At 36.0% G+C, this 21,834-nt stretch overlaps 1 protein-coding gene across 3 annotated transcripts in view; it reads right to left on the minus strand.

The window, feature by feature from the left end:
- ATF7IP (activating transcription factor 7 interacting protein) overlaps window positions 1-21,834 on the minus strand; it is a 127,629-nt gene that overhangs the window by 13,848 nt on the left and 91,947 nt on the right. For all 3 annotated transcript variants that reach the window (XM_019937285.3, XM_033867019.2, XM_019937293.3), the window contains exons 7-10: window positions 14,725-14,798; window positions 14,086-14,174; window positions 11,202-11,840; window positions 5,964-6,028 (exon numbers count right to left, since the gene is read on the minus strand). In XM_019937285.3, coding sequence (XP_019792844.2) covers window positions 5,964-6,028; window positions 11,202-11,840; window positions 14,086-14,174; window positions 14,725-14,798 — 867 coding nt within the window. The remainder of the gene's footprint in view (window positions 1-5,963; window positions 6,029-11,201; window positions 11,841-14,085; window positions 14,175-14,724; window positions 14,799-21,834) is intronic.

Genomic DNA, 21,834 nt, shown 5'->3' on the forward strand with positions numbered 1-21,834 from the left:
ACTAAAAATCCAACAACCCAATCAAATGATGGGTAGAAGACTTAAATAGACATTTCTCCAAAGAAGACGTACAGATGGCCAATAGGCACATGAAAAGATGCTCAACATTGTTAATTACCAGAGAAATGCAAATCAAAACTACAATGAGGTATCACCTCAAACTGGTAAGAATGGCCATCATTGAAAAGTCTACAAACAGTAAATGCTAGAGAGGGTATGGAGAAAAGGGAATTCTCCTATACTGTTGGTGGGAATGTAAATTGGTTCAACTGCTATGGAGAAAAAGAGGCTCCTTAAAAAACTGAAAACAGAGTTGCCAGATAATCCGGCCATCCCATTCCTGGGCATATATCTGGAGAAAACTCTAATTCAAAAAGATACATGCACCCCAATGTTCACAGCAGCACTATTTACAATAGCCAAGACATGGAAGCAACCTAAATGTCCACTGACAGATAAATGGATAAAGAAGATGTGGGATTATATATATACACACACTCATATATACATATACATACATACATACATATAATGGAATACTACTCAGCCATAAAAAAGAACGAAATATTGCCATTTGCAGCAACTTGGATGGACCTAGAGATTATTGTACTAAGGGAAGTAAGTCAGACAGAAAGACAAATATATGATAACACTTATACGTGGAATCTAAAATATGATACAAATTGACTTATTTACGAAACAGAAACAGACTCACAGACATAGAAAACAAACTTATGGTTACCAAAGGGGAAAAGGGGGGGAGGGATAAATTAGGAGTTTGGGATTAGTAGATACAAACTACTATATATAAAACAGATAAACAACAAGGTCCTACTGTATAGCACAGGAAACTATATTCAATATCTTGCAATAATCTATAATGAAAAAGAATATATACATATGTATAACTGAATCACTTTGCTATACACCAGAATCTAACACAACATTGTAAATCAACTATACTTCCATTTTTAAAAAATGAAAAAAATATGTCAAAGAATTAAAGGAAAATATGATATTAACAGATGTGCAAATAAGAAATCTCAAAAGTAGAAAATGAGAAAAACAGGAAGACAACAGAAAAATTAAGATAGAATATTAAAAAATCAACACAAAATAAAAGTAGGAAAAAAAGTACTCAGAAACAAAAAAACAGATGACATATTTTTTAAATTACAGAACAGCAGACCGAAATTCAACCATATCAACGACTATACTAACTAAATGCAATGAAATTTCCTATCAAAATTAGGGATTGTCAGATGAAATAATATATCAAGAAATCAAGAAATCACTAGTTTTCTTCTCCTAGATACTCACTTTAAATACAAATACACAAACACTAAAAAAAGCAAGCATAAAAAAACTGTTGTAATCACATTAATGTTAGATAACATATAAGGAGGTAAACCTTATAACGATAAAACAGTCAATTTGTTTATTTCTTTTATTGTTTTCACTCATGTTTTGATGCTCTATTATAAGGTGCATATTTTTCTATAATGTATAATATAACAGGAAGAGAAGATCTATAATCAATGATGTAACCTACATTATATTTTTATTTACCATAACCTGACTGATAAAATTCATCTATTATCACATACTACAGGTAGTTTCCTGGTTATATTTTCTTCTTGAGAAATAAAACTGAATTATTTCAATAACTATTAACAGCAATTATAAGACAGTCATGATAGCTGGCACTATTCCCATCAGGCTCTGTGCTAAGTGTTTTATCAATACATTCATTAACAAATTTAATCTTTACAATAATCCTGAGGTTGAGACCAGCATTAGCCATATTTTATAAGTAAGAAATCAAGGTGTTAGATAACTTATTCAAGGCTTACACATTATTAAGTGACAGGAGGCACTGTCTGACTCTAGAGCTTATTATTTCTATGCCACTAGGTGCAAATTTATATATCTTCACATTTTTTCTGCCATCAATTCTGAGAAAACTTATGTAATCAGGGACATTACATGCCTATATCTGCATTTACACACATTACAGAATTACTCAATTTGAAACCATTAAAAAACATCTTAGTTGTATCAAATAGGTTTTAATACTAAGAATCTATTTTATTAAAAAGTTACTTAATCATGTGTCCTTCCCGCAAAATGAGACCACTCTCATTAAGTGAACACTAAGAAAATTTCAAGAAAGCAAAGATACTGGCTTTGTAGGTTTTTTGGTTTTTTTTTTTTTACTGAAACAAATAACAAGAACATATTTGAAAGGCTAGAGTAGGGCACTTCAACAATTGCAAGGGAAGTTATAAATACAGAAGACCTGGTTGTTCACTCCACACACATCTCTCCAAGGGGACTTGGGAACTACAGGCAGGCTTGGTTGGCTACCAGGAATGTGACCCTTAGAAAGTTTACGTTAATAAATGATAATTTTCTTATGTACTCCTTAAACAGTGTCATACTGGCTTATCAGGATTGATTTGCACAGACATCAAGTCTGATGATGCACACCTGGTTTCATTGTTGGGGTCCTGAGTTTTGACTGCCATGGCTGGTTACAAAGAAAGAGGCAGCTATATAGTCAGCTCAGACCCTGATACTCAGTCAGTCTTCTCTGGGCAAAGACTATTGGCACATGTCCCTGCAGTTAATAACCAGAGAGACAGCACATCCTGTGCAGTGCTGGACAGGAGAGAATATGGAGGCCTCAGCCTGACCGCACTTAATCCCACTTGATGCATATATTTTTCCTGCTGTTTTTGCTCTCTACCTTTTGCTGTGATAAACCATAACCATGAGTATAACCTGTCACAGGTCTTATAAGTCCTTACAGCAAATAAACAAAATTGAGGCTGATCTTGAGTCCCTCAAAAAAGTAATATAAAACTACAGATGTGGCAGAAAAAGATTTCTATACTGTTTTACAACATACGATGATACTTCAAATAATGTTTTTCACCATATGAAATATATTAGTAATGTACTATATGAAATGAGATCTATGAATAAAATATGTAGTAATAACTCATTATATGGAATATGTTAATAAATACTTATTTGGAGGACATTAGAGAAATCTTCAAGGACTACAAAGAGAATATTTTACACATTTAATTATTTTCAAATTAGCTATGTCTGAACAACGATCATTTCCATAAAAGTCATCCAGATTCCTTCTAATTTATAATAGCCTTAAAGTGTTCAGAAGTACAACTAAGTAAGATTTGGCAGAGAAAAAAGAAGCTGGCAGAGTATACTTAGAAAGTTAACAGTCTAAAGAATCACAAGCTACCTGTTTCATACCAGAGTCTACTTGCTACTAAGCAACATACAGGGGAAAAACCTAACGATCATTTCTTAATATATCTTCAAAAAACAATAGTGTTGGGGCTTCCTTGGTGGCGCAGTGGTTGGGAGTCCGCCTGCCAATGTAGGGGACGCGGGTTCGAGCCCTGGTCCCGGAGGATCCCACGTGCTGTGGAGCGGCTGAGCCCGTGCACCACAACTACTGAGCCCGCGTGCCACAACTACTGAGGCCTGCACGCCTAGGGCCCGTGCTCCGCAACGGGAGAGGCCACGGCAATGAGAAGCCCATGCAAGGGAGAGTAGCCCCGGCTCACCGCAACTAGAGAAGGCTGTGCGCGGCAGCGAAGACCCAACGCAGCCAAAAATAAATAAACAAAATGAATAAATTTATTTAAAAGAAAATAGTGTTACCTTAATCAAGGTATTCAGCACAACAACAAAAATTTTATTTGTAACCCAAAAGAGCCAGTAAAGCATCAATTTATAACTGGCAGCACATATATATTTCTTATCATATAATAAAGCTTGCATATTATATTTATTATTTAAATCCATAACTGGTACTCATTCAAAGCTGAAAATCTTTTTTTGACCAGGCATGACTTTGGCAGGTTAGCTCCCTAGTCATGCTACTTGTATGTGTTTTTCGTACAATGGTATTGAATTACTCTTCCTGTAAGCCAAATAAGATAACCACTGAGAGCTTAATATTTGGCTGCACTGTCTCTCTGCTACCTGATGCAGTCTCTTACTATTTCAGGCGTCTTTTGGATCGACTGGTTCATGAAAATGTAAGTTATACAATACAATGTAAAGTAAAACATTTTAGATTCTAAAACCTGTGAAGTGGGGAGTAACACATGATGTTTTAGAATTTCTAGAACATAATAAGCAGCTGGGTGTTACTGGATTTTATATTATTTTGCTTTGTTGTTTTTCTTTAATTTAAAAAGGATATTTTTAAGTAAACAATTTTAAAAGTCTAGCAAACTTTTATATCAATTTTAATTTCACCTAGATGTTTACAATATTACATACGCTTTATTTCAGCAATCCAGTATAACTTTCTGCAATGATGAAAATGTTCTGTATCTTTGTTTTCCAAAATGGTAGTTACTACCTATATTTGGCTATTGAGCCTTGAAATGGGGCTACTCTGATATAGGAAGTAAATTTTTTATTTACGCCTAAATTAAATTAAATTTTAATTTAAATGGCCAACATGTGATTAGTGGCTACCACATTAGACAGTACGACTTTAGAAGAATCATCTTTTTTTTTTTTTTTTTTTTTGCCGTACGCGGGCCTCTCCCTGTTGTGGCCTCTCCCGTTGTGGAGCACAGGCTCCAGACGTGCAGGCTCATGGGCCCAGCCGCTCTGCGGCATGTGGGATCCTCCCAGACCGGGGCACAAACCTGTGTCCCCTGCATCGGCAGGCGGACTCTCAACCACTGCGCCACCAGGGAAGCCCAAGAATCATCATTTTTAATAAGATAAAAACACAGCCATTACAATGTCCATTTTTGTGTCTTGAAACATTACCTAGTATGTCCAGACAAACAAGAAAAAAAATTACTGAGGGAAATAAAGTTGTTTGTAATTTCTTTGTTTACTTTTAGGTTTACTTTATAAAGTAAGGCTAGACTTCCTATAAATGTTCCATAAAAGTCACTGAATATATCAACATTTCCTATACCATGTGTCTTCCAGAAAGTACTCCATATACTTTTAATTAAAAACACAGCTACCATAAGACATCCTCAGAAGCAATCAAAACTCTGATCTTTAATATCATATAAAAAGACTGCTAAAATTTGTAAGAAATAAAATATTTCTAATAGCTTTCTATAAAGCATGGTGTACACCTATCTTTGGTTAAAAATCCATCATTTTAAAGGAAAACAGTCAAAATTAAAGATTATGCCCTTGTTTTAAAATTCATGTAATTTATTCATGCCCGACTTATTCAAGATTTTTTATTTTTCTAGGAAAAATATATGCATTTCTTGATATGATTAAGAGGAAGGGAAGAAAATAAAATTAGACTATCAACAACCTAATGACTTCCCTATAAATCTATTACACCTAAAGCAATATAGTAAAAGAAGTATGATGAACATTGTCAATTTAATACAGGAAAAAAGTAGTTACTCCATTCCTGAGTGATTTAAATTTAACATGAAAAAGTACCAGCACTGGCAAAGTGCTAATAAGCTATCAGAAAGACCAAGATTTTCTTTCCATAAAAGCTATCTCTGATCAGCTTTGAAGAAACTAAAATGATGTCTCCGTGTGTGTTGGCAATGGCAGGACAGAGGACTGGGTGGGGGGATCCCCGCGGGGGAGGTAAACCAGAGAGACCTTCTTAAAAAGATGGGCCAGGAAGAAATTACACATGGAGACTTAAAACTTCACAATATATGAACAAAAACAAGTAGACTGCCGATTATATATAATCCAAGCAGTTAGTTAATTTAATAAACATATTATTTCTAAGAGAACTACTAAGCAAAAAAACTCAATTCTTGTCAAACAACACAGAGACACTGAAAATTTTTGGACAGTTGTAAAAAGCAGACTTAGAATAATTTTCATTTTACCAAAGAATATTGATAGAAATTCATTCTCTTATGGACTATAATTAGAATTTTACTTTGAAACAGTAGGAAAAATCTTACCTGTGATGTGCTATCAGCTGCTTTCTTATTAACAGAAGCATCTATTGTTTTGTTTGTCTGGTTTTCTGAGGAGTCAAAAAACAAAACAAAGCAAAACTCAGAGCTATTCTTAAAGGCACCTACAAAATGTGAAAGGATGGGTTGCTTTACATACAACAATTCATGTTAATTTTCTCCAATTTTTTTTTTGTCTGTCAACATGTTACATATGTAAAGAGATCCTCTCATAGACCACCACTACAAAACCTTTCAGAAGGACAAATTCATAATAGAGATCAAAACACTTCACATACTCATTAACCAGAAATTTTAACTCTAACCTAAGGAATATTGCAGGGAAACAATTTAAGACATCTGTAACTTAAATGCTGAAACATGAATAGTTAAATAAAATATAATCCTTCCATACTATATACCTTTGGAGAAAAAAAATTTAATAGCATGGCAAAAACGTAATAAATTCACTAGAAAAATAGTTACAGTGATTCTGATGAAATATACATGGATGATCTCAGTAGGTCAATCACAGATGATTTTTCTTTATTCAGTTTTCAATTAACTTGTGTTGAGTTTGTGGCATATGTATGTGTGTGCATGCATGTATGTACACACACACACACACATGAAAGTTGTATGTATAGAACTACAACTATATAGTTGTAAAAAAGATAGCTGAATGAAAAAACAGCACAGAAAAGAAACCAAGTAGGTTTTTCTGCCTCAATTTCTAAAGAGAAGGTATTAAATTTTATCAAATGTCTTGAGCATCTACTGAGGTGATTAATCAGCTTTTTCTCTTTGGTAATGTGGTCAATTATATTAATAGGAATTTTCTAATGTTGAAACATTCCATCCTTGCTTTTTTGTCAAAAAAAAACGTTGGTCAAAATGTGGCACTCCTTTCATCTGTAAATCTTCATAACACACATATAAAGTAAACCATTTATATTAAAAAAACAAAACAGAAACAGGAGACATAACCATGTATTTCTACATATAAATCTGTATGTCAAAAAAATCAGGATAAATATCTACCTATTAAAAAAGAAGGTTTTCTAGGCTAGGCACATAAAAGGAGGCCCTTACAATTTCTCCCTACCCTATCTGAATTATCTTAGTTCCTTTCGTAGGACGAATATATATTATATATATAACTCTAACCTAAGGAATATCACAGGGAAATAATTTAAGATGTGTATAACTTAAAAAAGATATATACATATCTTTAATACCTTAAAATTACTTCATTTACAATGAATCAGCTTCTCTTCTGGACTGTGAAGTTCTTGAAATACTACTTAATAAAAAACAAATTCCAGGGTACTGATCCTACATGGTTGAGTATTAAATTACACTTATGATATTACCAAAACATCATCAATTTACTACCAATTTTTTTAATACATATATACAATGTCAATACATTCATTTGGAGTTAAAAGACATTTTCATTTCCAAGTGAAAATAAAAGGTAAATTCGGAAGCAAAGTAGGTGAGGGAGCTTCATTTTTATTTTCTGTTGAAATATCCTCATACAATTATCCTCAAGACTCAGAGAAGATTTAGACTGCTTAATAAAATGTTTTACTTCTTTACACACACACACACAAACACACACACACAAATACTAATAACTATGAGAGTTCTGTTATCCAGAGTGATTCTTTGACGTAACTGTCTCAGGAAAAAGAGTTAATTATTCACAAAGCTGTAATAATATTCCTTATTCTAGATTTTCAGTTAACTTCCCCTACCCCTTTATTACAGATTGTTTTCTTGATTCTTAATCATTTTATAGTCTCACTGCATCTTTTGTTTTCTTTTACTATAATATCTACTTTAAATAAATTCTGGTTTTGTTTTTGTTTTTTGTTTTTTTTGCGGTACGCGGGCCTCTCACTGTTGTGGCCTCTCCCGTTGCGGAGCACAGGCTCCAGACGCGCGGGTTCAGCGGGCATGGCTCACGGGCCCAGCCGCTCCGCGGCATGTGGCATCCTCCCGGACCGGAGCACGAACCCGTGTCCCCTGCATCGGCAGGCGGACTCTCAACCACCGCGCACTAGGGAAGCCCCACCCTGCCAATTTTATTGCTTGATAGATTGATTTGTAACTTTTTATTTTCAGAATTTATCTAAAGTTGGGGCGCCTGCCGATGCAGGGGACACGGGTTCGTGCTCCGGTCCGGGAGGATGCCACATGCCGCGGAGCGGCTGGGCCCGTGAGCCATGCCCGCTGAACCCGCGCGTCTGGAGCCTGTGCTCCGCAACGGGAGAGGCCACAACAGTGAGAGGCCCGCGTACCGCAAAAAAAAAAAAAAAAAATTGTACCTCAAATTCTTTCTGTCATATGGGAAACATCTCTATCTTTTTATGTTGAAAAGATACTGTCACTTTTTACCAACACTGCATTTTTACCAGAATAATAAAAAGGTTTTACAGGAGTGCCAATTAGTAGTATACCCCAGTAGGTGCTGGATAATGGTATGAAAATGAATGCAATGCAAGACCTTTAAATCATTTTTACAACACCATCTCTCATTCAGATCACTCCAAGAGCCTCCTAACTGGTCTCCCTAACTCTGTTTTTCCCCCTCTAATCCATTCCCCTCACTGCAGCCAGGGTTCATGGATGTCACACTCCTTCCTCTCTGTAAAAATCCTTTAAAACCTTATTTCCCACCATCTTTTGATTCACTCCATTCTCATACCATCCCAGATCTCCCATATCCTCTCACAGAAACCGTCATATCTTTACACTCATCACATTGATAATTAATTATTTATTTAATATCCAAGTTCCGTATTTGATTATGAGCTTGGTTAGAATAGGGACTATTTTGTACATTTCTGTGTATCTGCAGGATTTTAGAACAATACAAGCATTTGATATTTTATGAATAAATGATATAAGCTATAATTTGGTCTCTAAATTTCCAAGTAGTCCTTAGAACAATTTTTACTTTACATTTTACAAAAAATATTGACTTACTCTATGGGGATATATGTATATAAAATACATACAAATGCATGTCTAGTTATACAGTATATGTTCTCATTAAGTAAATAAAACCTACATAAGCATAGGATTTAAAACTAATTACTTTAACACATTAGGGATGTATTAAAGTTTGGTTCAACCTTCATATTTAGCCAAAATTTGCTATTTGGCTTCAGCTTAGGCTTTGGCGAGCCTCAACAGCTAAATGCCTACTTTAATGCCATTTATGGCGCCCCTAAAATTATGCATGATCAAAGAACATATCATCGCATAGGATCTCATTCTAATTAACATTATGAACAACATAAAAACAAAGCTTATCATTAACATTTTTGGTTAATATCTAATAATTTACTTTCAAAAGTAGGTAAGCATTCTAAATAGAACTCAAAATGAAGATCTCCTTAATATAATTTATGTATTAAAGTACATATAAATGTGTTAAATATATGTTAAAATATAAAATTTTAAGTGTAAGTATAAATGTATATTATCACAAAAGCAGAGTGATGTTCTAATTAATAATAATGGGGAAAACGATTAATTTTATATACAAAAATAATCAAGGACAGTCAAGTAATTAAATAAATACAAAACAGACTAACACTCATTACAACTAATAAAGCGCACTAAGCTAGGTAACTTTGGGAAAAACATACCTTTTGTGTCAACAGATGTCATACAATGTTAACAGGATAATGAAACTGAATTACAATTCTGATACTGTAGAAGTATTTAGGGTACTTGCATTCATAACATTAAACAAAATAATCTTTTAAGTTATTTATTTCTTTTCAGGCCATGGTCTTTCAGGGAAAGTTCTATATTTAAGAATATATCTTATCTTGCGACCATGAATTAGAAACAATGTCAACTAGGCTCAAAATTTCATAAAGAAGAAAAACTCCAGAATCTCATAAAAGAATGTCCATGATAATCATCTCCCACCTGACATATTAAAAAACAGTAATGACTGGAAGAAAAATAAATTAGAGAAATATGAAGTAACCCCCCAAAATCTTGCTCATCACTGACCTCAATTAAAAGTAAGCATCTTTAGCCTATAAGGATGTGATAGCAGATAATGCTAAAAAAATATGGTCACTGTACCATGCAAATATTTAATTTTAAATACTAATAATTCTATTTGAAATTTCAGATTTACTCTTATATCCCAGATGTTAATTGTATGAGGATGATATTCAGGTTCAGTCCAATATTAATTTTTAGCTGCCATTCATTTACTCTCTCAATAACTCTGAAACACCATCACTATCTTATGAGAAAATATAGTCAGAGGGCAAGTACACTACTGAAGACTACATGAGAACTTAAAAAAAACAAGGCTTGTATATCTCACTTGTAAGAGTAATTTTGTACTTTATAATCTGTTTCTTATATTCCATGGTCACTTCCTACATCAGTAAGACAGATACTATTGGCAATTTCATTATATACATGATGCCTAGGCTCTCTTTCCTGTCTTTCCAAAAGCAGTGGGGATAAATGTGAAATCAGAAATAAAGAATAAGCAAGTTCAAGAATGCATAAAAAATGTATGCTTTTGAAGAACAAGGAAGACATAGAGTTTTACAGATTTTAAAAACAGGAGCAATCAAGTTCTCCTTTTTGCAACACTTCGAAGTATATATACATATGCAAACATAATCATATGTCATAACGGAAAAATATATAAAAGAGAAAACAAAAAGCAAGCAAACATTCTGTAGTAAATTAAAGAGGGAAGACCTAGTTTTAAACCTCTCAAATTTGCAAGATATGAGTGATTGCACAGAGGATTTTTCCAAATGGGTAGGGAAGATATGTGGTTTTTATTTTCTTCTTATTAGCATATATTATGTCAATTAGATCCTTTAAAATATACTTGCTCTATTCAGATATATCTGAAAAATGTATTAGAAAAGTAATTCATAATGCTTGCTACAAAGCCTAAATTAAAGATTCGCACAGATTAGGAAAACTAGTAAAAGATAAATTACAAATGCTAACTTCTCACTCAAACTCTCTCTCAAATCCCACTGTAACAACATCATTTCTCTTAGGTAACAAAAAACTTACTAAAAATAATCTCCGTGAAAATTCTATTTACTCTGCTCTTCCAGTAATGGTAGTCACTTACACACACAAACACACACACACACACTCACTCACACATGTTCAATTACCTATAGACTATTAACATGCTTGCATTTCTATTATTAAACGTCCATATTGACTTACCAATTCTTGTGGTGGCCATGCTGCTCTGTTCTGCAGGAGATGAAGTACTAAAAGCAGAAATTGGAATTTTCATCTGTATAGGGCCTCGATTATTTGATGGACTATAGAGTCCTGATGGGCCTACTGTGGGTAAAGAAGTCCTTGTGGCTTGTACAATAGAGTGCGCTGTTGGAACAGCCTGTACAGCAAGTGTTGTTCCTAATGGTGCAGCACCGGCAGGAGAATTCCTTTGAATACTAGGACTGGGCACAGAAGGAACGTTGTTTGGTTTAGTGGGGTTTGGCAAGGATGGCAAAGATACTGGATTTTTGGTTAGACCACTCATTGTAGGTGGGCTTTGTACAGAAATGAATTCAACGTTGCCAGATGGTTGATTGGTCACTAAAGTCCCTGGATGGCTCTGTAGGAGCTGAGGTTGGGAGGATACAGCAACAGGTACATGCAAAATCACTGGTAAAGACTGTAAAGAGATTGTAGGTTGGGGATTTCCACTAGGCACCTGAGTAGAAGCAACTACTGTAGCTGTGTTGGGTGCAGGAAGAACTGACGTTGCTGTCAGAGAACCCGACGTCACTGGAGGCTGCAATTTAGGTTGACTACTGACAACTGTTGGAGGAGTGACAAGATTGGTTGAAGATACTATAAAAAGAAAAAAGAAGTCTCAGCTTAAATAGCTATCTTTATCAGCTAAGATAATATAATACAAATTTGATGTATTGCAGTATATACACGCAAGTCTCTCATAATTAAATTTTTAATTCAAGATTTAAATCCTTGAACTCTTAGATTATCTGTAGAAGCATTTTTGCATCTGTATTTGGTACATTATGAAAATAGCACATGTTTTATGATTAAGGCAGAGGACTGCTATCTCTGTATAAAAGTCTCTGAAAATTATTATACTTAGTTCAGAGTAACTAGTTGGAAAAACAACTAAAAAACATTGAAAACTAGGTAAAATTGTATAGACAATTTTGAAAGTACATTAAATATATTATAAATGCCTTAGAACACTGGCAATACATAAACTCAAATAGAAAATCTAGAAAGAGTACCATTAATGAATAACAGGTAAACCTGGTGATGGTATTTTGTCATTTGGACAATGTGAAACCTCTATCTGTGGATCAAAAATTTTACTGGATTCCCTGGGGAGGAACTGGTGAGGAGAGGCTGTCTCTATTAACACTCTATTGACATTATGTGATATGGAAAATAGCGCGGTGAAGATGGGAGATGAATTAAGGAGTAGATAACAAAGAGCAGAGAAAATCAAAATGCTTGTCACTGTAGTTTTACAGTCATTTTAGTTCAACCATTTGTGTTTATTCTCATTTGAACAGGTTTAAAATCAATGTCCAAGTTTCTTCTCAATGATTTGTAGTCTTTCCAAAATCATAGGCACGCTAGAGCAGCAATTCTCAAGGTGCAGTCTAGGGAGACACCTGGGGATTACTGAGACCCTTTCAGGAAGTTTGAAATGTCCAAACAATTTCCATAACAATAAGAAAACATTATTTGACTTTTTTACTGTGTAGATATTTACAATGATGGAGCAAAAGCAATGGTGAGTAAAACTTTTGATGTCTCAGTATAAAAATCAAGGTAGTCGTACCAAACCATCACTGCACTCCTTAACACCACATGTGCACAGTAAAAGCCAAACAAAATCAGTTTCATTTAAGAATGTTCATTATGGGGCTTCCCTGGTGGCACAGTGGTTGAGAGTCCGCCTGCCGATGCAGGGGACACGGGTTCATGCCCCGGTCCGGGAAGATCCCACATGCCGCGGAGCGGCTGGGCTCGTGAGCCATGGCCGCTGAGCCTGCGCGTCCGGAGACTGTGCTCCGCAACGGGAGAGGCCACAACAGTGAGAGGCCCGCGTACCACAAAAAAAAAGAAAAAAAAAAAAATTAGAACTTTGGAAAATACGTCTACCTGCCACTGAGGGCATGACAGCTTCCCAAATCTTTAAAGACTTGTCTGAGAAGAACTGATAGTGAAATAAATAAATACGATTTTTAAAAAAAATTTATTAATGAAATGTGTCAACATTTGGAACACTCAGAAAACTCAGTGAATATTTTCCAAATGATCAATGATATTAGTAAAAGATCCATCCAAGTACAAGACAGACAAATGAATTTTAATGAAAAATTTAGAAAAGTTTATTGGTGTGGTTTCTGATTCCACTTTGCAACTAACCTGTAAGAAACTACTACTTGCTGTATCAAAGAAGAATATCCACAACTCACTAAAAGGGCTAGGCCTTTTCCAACTACATATTGGTATGAGGCTGAATTTTCTTCACATATTTCAACTATAACAACAAATTGCAACAGATTGAATGCAGATGCAGATATGAGAATCCAAGTATCTTCAGCCATCTTAATGTTTTAAGTGAGGTATAAAAGAGATTTATAAAATTTTAACACAATAACACTCTTTTTGCTAATTTTTTTAAAGCTTGGAAAAGAGCTACTTTTCATCAAAACATGTTACTTATGGTTCATAATATAGGTTTGTAATCATTTTAAAGTGAATAAATAAACATTAAAAAATTTTATGTTTTAATTTTCACCATAGTAAATATCAATTAGTACACCCACATAAACAAAGCTCTTTGGATTCTTAATAATTTTTAAGATTATAATAAGGGGATGTGAAGACCCAAAGGTTTGAGAACCACTAGAGTAGAGATCTGAATTTCTGTATTTTCATGCATATCTGCGATCTTGATTTTTAAATAAACTTTGTGCTTAGCACTCAGTTTTACATAACTGTGCTCAGTTTCTTAGTCCATTTCAACCTCAAAAGAACGTAAGAAAAGAGAACCAAAACCTTTAATTCCTAAGAAAATGTATTTCAGTGTTAAGAATATTACCTGTATTCACAGGGGTTTGAAAGGATGGCGGTGTGCTCTCGCTTATATTTCTTTTGGACTCCAACATCTGTCTCACTGTGTTTGCATTTCTATGAAATATATATACACACAAATGGTCACTTGATATGCCATTCTAGGGAATATCTATTTATGTATAGAGAAAGCAGTGGCCCCTTGGAAAAAAGGGTGGCTAGACTTGGATATTAAAGCATTAAACTGAGAGTGAAGGCAGTGAAGCAAAGCTGGCGCAAAGACTTCGGAATGCTGGGGTCTACAGCATTAGGGGAGAGTCTTCCTTCTATATTCTATGTCTTCAATACTTGAACCTGAGAACCAAATGTAGGTCCGAATATCTGCACACATTAGATTTTATCACCCCTGATGAAAGCATTTCTCAGTTACTTAATACTATTTAACACAAGTGGTTAAAGAAAGCCTTATAATAAATTAGCAAAATCAATATCCATAGGTGAACAGTTACAACAAAGCAAAAAGGAAGCAAATATACTTAACCCACTGCACCAAACACTTACCTCTACATAAATACACAGAATCACGTTCCAAGATTTTCTGCAAAGAAAACCAGAACCTTGTTCTCTTAATTAAAAACTTGATAAATAGACTGTTTACAATTCTCACCTGTAGGGCACACTGTTATTGCTGCCGCCATCAACTACAGACTTTCCTGGTGATACAGGTGGGTTTGGTGGATTCTAGGGGAGAAAAATACCAAGGTAAAATAAAACCCAGTTCACAAGGGATCTTTTAAAATAAGACCTTTAAATGCCTTGTCAATATGTTATCTGTTATTTCTCTAATATAGTGGAAAATCTTACTGAGAAAAAAATTTAAATCTTGGCATTGCCACTTGTTAAACCCCTTACACAAATTACTTAGTCTAAGATGACACAACTGCTTATCATATGAAAAGTGAATAGAATAATTCTTAAACCTCAGTTTTTGATATGAGTAAATAAAATAGAGAATATGAAAGTAGCTTATATGTTCTAACGGTTCAGTAAACATTAATATGAATCTAAAGAATAATTAGACACTCATTCAATAAATATCTAGTGAATGCCTCCTATATATCAGGCAGATCAGGCACGATTACAGGCAGAAACTCAACAAACAAGGTAAGTATTTATTTTTCCCCAGAAGTAATTGATTGCCAATTAAGTGGTATCCTAGGTCACAAATCAAAATTATTTTTACAATTTTTGCTTAAAAAATAAATACTTGCCACTATGTGACTTACAATTTCATAAAAAGATGTCCCAATTCTAAACTTCAGAACAAACTAATTTAACCCTTTTCGGCTCCCCAAAACAGGGAATATAGAAAGAGAATTCTAATATTTATATGCTAATCACCATTATTTGGGCCTCCATCATTAATGACACTATCATCATTTATTTCTTAAATTGAGAAAAATAAATAACTCCACTCAAGAGTTAATTAAGTATAATAATACATATAATACTAAACAAAAGGTGGTAAGTGCTTAGGATCACATCAAGCAGATGCCACTAATCACTCTTCTCAACAACAAATATATCTTGCTGCTTTTTATAGGATAAAAGGATGATTTTAACCAAACAGTATAGTGTTGTACTAGTTATCTGTGTAGAGGAGACAAAAGATAAAGAATTAAGATAAACTCTTCTAACCTGGCTGTGGATGCAAAAACATTTGAAATAAATAGAAAAGCAAATGAAAGTAACACTGTAGTATTACTCGAAAAAGTTTAAAAATTTTAGGGGAAAGAAATGCATCTTCTAACAAGTCTTTGAGTAATTAGTACACTCAAAATAGTTAAAATGAAGGTAAACAACATTGCAGGGAAAACAAAAAAGGAGCAGTATACGCATAATAAATAAGTATAACAGGGCTTAGAGTCATCAGAGGGAAGACCTTAAACACTACAGTGCGGTGACATCAGCAAGACGGCAGAACTGGAAATCCTATGCCCTCCTTACCTCATGAGGACAATGATTTAGCAATATAAGAACAAATTTCACTGGTAAGAAGTCCAGAAACCTGTTGAGAGATTATAGAACCCCAAGTGAAAGCAAGCCCCAGGAGACATATGGTAGTGGGTAGGAAAGTCTGCTGCCCCTACCCACCATGCTCCATCCCCTTCCTCGCACAGTGTGGTGCAATCAAGAAAGACTTCCCAACAACTGTCCTCTCCTTTGGGAAGGAAAGAGAAGAGTGGAATTTGCAGGCAATATTCTGGCTTTTTGGGGGTACTGATAAGGCACTGGCTTCAGTCTCACCTGACTTGGATAAAGCAGCACAAGCTGGACGTCTGGGGACTAGATGAGAACAAACTTGAACCCCTTGGCTTGGTACCAAACCAGAAAAATTGCAGTAACACAGACAGAAAACAGCGGTAACTCCAGTCATGGCTTGCTAAAGCAGCATAAGACTGCAATATGGAAAGTAGATACCAGGTGAGGGATGGGAAGTTCCCAAGTAGAAAGAGATAAACCTCTTCAGATGAAAGATACATGCACAAGCTCCAAGAAAATGCATCTTTAAAAATAGGTTTGAGAGGACACCAGAGTATCTACCCAGACTGACTAGTAAAGGTCTTCATCTGTATACAGATATTCCAAAAAGATGGGGAGGTTATTTTTTCAAATGCCCTAATTTCAACAAAAGAGAACCAGACATACAAAAAAACAGGGAAATATGGATCAATCAAAGAAATAAAATTCCAGAAACTGAAGAAACAGATCTATGAACTACCCAACAGAGAATTCAAAATGACTAACATTAAGATGCTCAATGAGATAAGAAAGGACAGAAAATGAAATGAAATCAGGAAAACAATGCAAGAAGAAAAAGAAACTTTATAATAGAACCAATAGAAATTCTGAAGCTGAAGAGCACAATAACTGAATCGAAACCTTTAAGAGAGGGGATCAAAACCAGACTGTAGGGCTTCCCTGGTGGCACAGTGGTTGAGAGTCCGCCTGCCGATGCAGGGGACACGGGTTCATGCCCCGGTCCAGGAAGATCCCACATGCCGCGGAGCGGCTAGGCCCGTGAGCCATGGCCGCTGAGCCTGCGCATCCGGAGCCTGTGCTCTGCAACGGGAGAGGCCACAGCAATGAGAGGCCCACATACCGCAAAACAAAACAAAAAAAAGACTATCAAACTATCAGCAAACCTGAAGACGAGTCACTTGAAATTATTGAGTTAGACCACCAAATAGAAAAAAGAACGAAAAATGTAAAGACAGACTAAGGGATTTATTAGACACCATCAAATGGACCAATATACAAATTAGGGAGACCAAGAATGAGAAGAAAGAAAGTGGGCAGAAAGCCTACTTAAATAATGGCCAGAAACTTCCCAAATTTGAGGGAAAAAACTGACAAATTCAAGAAGGTGAAAAACTTCCAACTGGAATTAACTCAGAGACCTACACTAAGAAACATTATAGTCAAGCTGTCAAAAGTCACAAAGATTTTAAAAGTAGCAAGAGAAAAACGACCCATCACATTTAAGGCAGCTCCCATAAGATTATCAATGGTTTTCTCAGCACAAACCTAGCAGGCCACAAGGGAGTGGAATGACATACTCAAAGTGCTGAAAGAAAAAACTGCCAAGCAAGAATACCATAACCAGCAAAACTATCATTCAAAAATGAAGGCAAAATTAAGATTGTCCCAGTAAATAAAAACCTGATGGCATTCATCACCACTAAATCCACCATACCAGAAACGCTAAAAGGAGTCCTTAGGTAGAAATGAAAGGACACTTGGAGGATTCCGGGAAGATGGCGGAAGAGTAAGACGCGGAGATCACCTTCCTCGCCACAGATGCACCAGAAATACATCTACACGTGGAACAACTCCTACTATCCATACCCCCTTTCCGGGGAGCCTGTGCAGCCCGCCACTGCCAGGGTCCCGGGATCCAGGGTCAACTCCTCCGGGAGAACACACGGCGCGCCTCAGGCTGGTGCAATGTCAAGCCGGCCTCTGCTGCCGCACGCTCACCCGGCATCCGTACCCCTCCCTCCCCCCGGCCTGAGTGAGCCACAGCCCCCGAATCAGCGGCTCCTTTAACCCCGTCCTGTCGGAGTGAAGAACAGACGCCCTCTGGCGACCTACATGCAGAGGCGGGGCCAAATCCAAAGCTGAGCCCCTGGGAGCTGGGAGAACAAAGAAGAGAAAGGGAAATCTCTCCCAGCAGCTTCAGGAGCAGCGGATTAAAGTTCCACAATCAGCTTGATGTACCTGCATCTGTGAAATAACTGAATAGACAACCAATCATCCCAAATTAAGGAGGTGGACTTTGAGAGCAAGATTTATGATTTTTTCCCCTTTTCCTCTTTTTGTGAGTGTGTATGCTTCTGTGTGAGATTTTGTCTGTATAGCTTTGCTTCCACCATTTGTCCTAGGGTTCTATCCATCCGTTTTTTTTGTTTGTTTTTTTAATTTTTTTCTCTTAATTAGTTTTTTATTTTAATAACTTTATTATATTTTATCTTACTTTATTTTATTTTACTTTATCTCCATTCTTTTTTTCTTCCTTCCCTCCTTTCTTCCTTCCTTCCTCCCTCCCTCGCTCCCTGCATTTTTTCTTTCTTTCTTTCTTTCTCTCTTTCTACTTCTACTAATTCTTTCTTTCTACTTTTTCTCCCTTTTATTCTGAGGCGTGTGGATGAAAGGCTCTTGGTGCTGCAGCCAGGAGTCAGTGCTGTGCCTCTGAGGTGGGAGAGACAACTTCAGGACACTGGTCCACAAGAGACCTCCCAGCTCCACATAATAGCGAACGGTGAAAATCTCCCAGAGATCTCCATCTCAACACCAGCACCCAGCTTCACTCAATGACCAGCAAGCTACAGTGCTGGACATCATATGCCAAACAACTAGCAAGACAGGAATACAACCCCACCCATTAGCAGAGAGGCTGCCTAAAATCATAATAAGTCCACAGACACCCCAAAGCACACCACCAACGTAGACCTTCCCACCAGAAAGACAAGATCCAGCCTCATCCAGCACAACACAGGCACTAGTCCCCTCCACCAGGAAGCCTACACAACCCATTGAACCAACCTTAGCCACTAGGGACAGACACCAAAAACAACGGGAACTACGATCCTACAGCCTGCAAAAAGGAGACCCCAAACACAGTAAGATAAGCAAAATGAGAAGACAGAAAAACACACAGCAGATGAAGGAGCAACATAAAAACCCACCAGACCTAACAAATGAAGAGGAAATAGGCAGTCTACCTGAAAAAGAATTCAGAATAATGATAGTAAAGATGATCCAAAATCTTGGAAATAGAATAGACAAAATGCAAGAAACATTTAACAAGGACCTAGAAGAATTAAAGATGAAACACACAACGATGAACAACACAATAAATGAAATGAAAAATACTCTAGATGGGATCAATAGCAGAATAACTGAGGCAGAAGAACGGGTAAGTGACCTGGAAGATAAAATAGTGGAAATAACTACTGCAGAGCAGAATAAAGAAAAAAGAATGAAAAGAACTGAGGACAGTCTCGGAGACCTCTGGAACAACATCAAACGCACGAACATTTGAATTATAGAGGTTCCAGAAAAAGAAGAGAAAAAGAAAGGGACTGAGAAAATATTTGAAGAGATTATAGTTGAAAACTTCCCTAATATGGGAAAGGAAATAGTTAGTCAAGTCCAGGAAGCACAGAGAGTCCCATACAGGATAAATCCAAGGAGAAACACGCCAAGACACATATTAATCAAACTGCCAAAAATTAAATACAAAGAAAACATATTAAAAGCAGCAAGGGAAAAACAAAAAATAACACACAAGGGAATCCCCATAAGGTTAACAGCTGACCTTTCAGCAGAAACTCTGCAAGCTAGAAGGGACTGGGCAGGACATATTTAAAGTGATGAAAGAGAAAAACCTGCAACCAAGATTACTCTACCCAGCAAGGATCTCATTCAGATTTGATGGAGAAATTAAAACCTTTACAGACAAGCAAAGCTGAGAGAGTTCAGCACCACTAAACCAGCTTTACAACAACTGCTAAAGGAACTTCTCTAGGCAAGAAACACAAGAGAAGGAAAAGACCTACAATAACGAACCCAAAACAATTAAGAAAGTGGAAATGGGAACATACAGATCGATAATTACCTTAAATATAAATGGACTAAATGCTCCCACCAAAAGACACAGATTGGCTGAATGGATACAAAAACAAGACCCATATATTTGCTGTCTACAAGAGACCACTTCAGACCTAGAGACACATACAGACTGAAAGTGAGGGGATGGAAAAAGATATTTCATGCAAATGGAAACCAAAAGAAAGCTGGAGTAGCAATTCTCATATCAGACAAAATAGACTTTAAAATAAAGACTATTAGAAGAGACAAAGAAGGACACAACATAATGATCAAGGGATTGATCCAAGAAGAAGATATAACAATTCTAAATATTTATGCACCCATCTTAGGAGCTCCTCAACACATAAGGCAAATACTAACAGCCATAAAAGGGGAAATCGACAGCAACACATTCATAGTAGGGGACTTCAACACCCCACTTTCACCAATGGACAGATCATCCAAAATGAAAATAAATAAGGAGACACAAGCTTTAAATGATACATTAAACAAGATGGACTTAATTGATATTTATAGGACATTCCATCCAAACACAACAGAATACACATTTTTCTCAAGTCCTCATGGAACATTCTCCAGGATAGATCATATCTTGGGTCACAAATCAAGCCTTGGTAAATTTAAGAAAATAAATTGTATCAAGTATCTTTTCCAACCACAATGCTATGAGACTAGATATCAATTACAGGAAAAGATCTGTAAAAAATACAAACACATGGAGGCTAAACAATACAGTACTTAATAACGACGTGATCACTGAAGAAATCAAAGAGGAAATCAAAAAATACCTAGAAACAAATGACAATGGAGACACGACGACCCAAAATCTATGGGATGCAGCAAAAGCAGTTCTAAGAGGGAAGTTTATAGCAATACAATCCTACCTTACGAAACAGGAAACATCTCGAATAAACAACCTAACCTTGCACCTAAAGCAATTAGAGAAAGAAGAACAAAAAAACCCCAAAGTTAGCAGAAGGAAAGAAATCATAAAAACCAGATCAGAAATAAATGAAAAAGAAATGAAGGAAATGATAGCAAAGATCAATAAAACTAAAAGCTGGTTCTTTGAGAAGATAAACAAAATTGATAAACCATTAGCCAGACTCATCAAGAAAAAAAGGGGGAAGACTCAAATCAATAGAATTAGAAATGAAAAAGGAGAAGTAACAACTGACACTGCAGAAATACAAAAGATCATGAGAGATTACTACAAGCAACTCTATGCCAATAAAATGGACAACCTGGAAGAAATGGACAAATTCTTAGAAATGCACAACCTGCCAAGACTGAATCAGGAAGAAATAGAAAATATGAACAGACCAATCACAAGCACTGAAATTGAAACTGTGATTAAAAATCTTCCAACAAACAAAAGCCCAGGACCAGATGGCTTCACAGGCGAATTCTATCAAACATTTAGAGAAGAGCTAACACCTATCTTTCTCAAACTCTTCCAAAATATAGCAGAGGGAGGAACACTCCCAAACTCATTCTACGAGGCCACCATCACCCTGATACCAAAACCAGACAAGGATGTCACAAAGAAAGAAAACTACAGGCCAATATCACTGATGCACATAGATGCAAAAATTCTCAACAA

Source organism: Tursiops truncatus, chromosome 11, assembly GCF_011762595.2.
Source record: "Tursiops truncatus isolate mTurTru1 chromosome 11, mTurTru1.mat.Y, whole genome shotgun sequence".
In the NCBI taxonomy this organism is placed as follows: Eukaryota; Metazoa; Chordata; class Mammalia; order Artiodactyla; family Delphinidae; genus Tursiops; species Tursiops truncatus.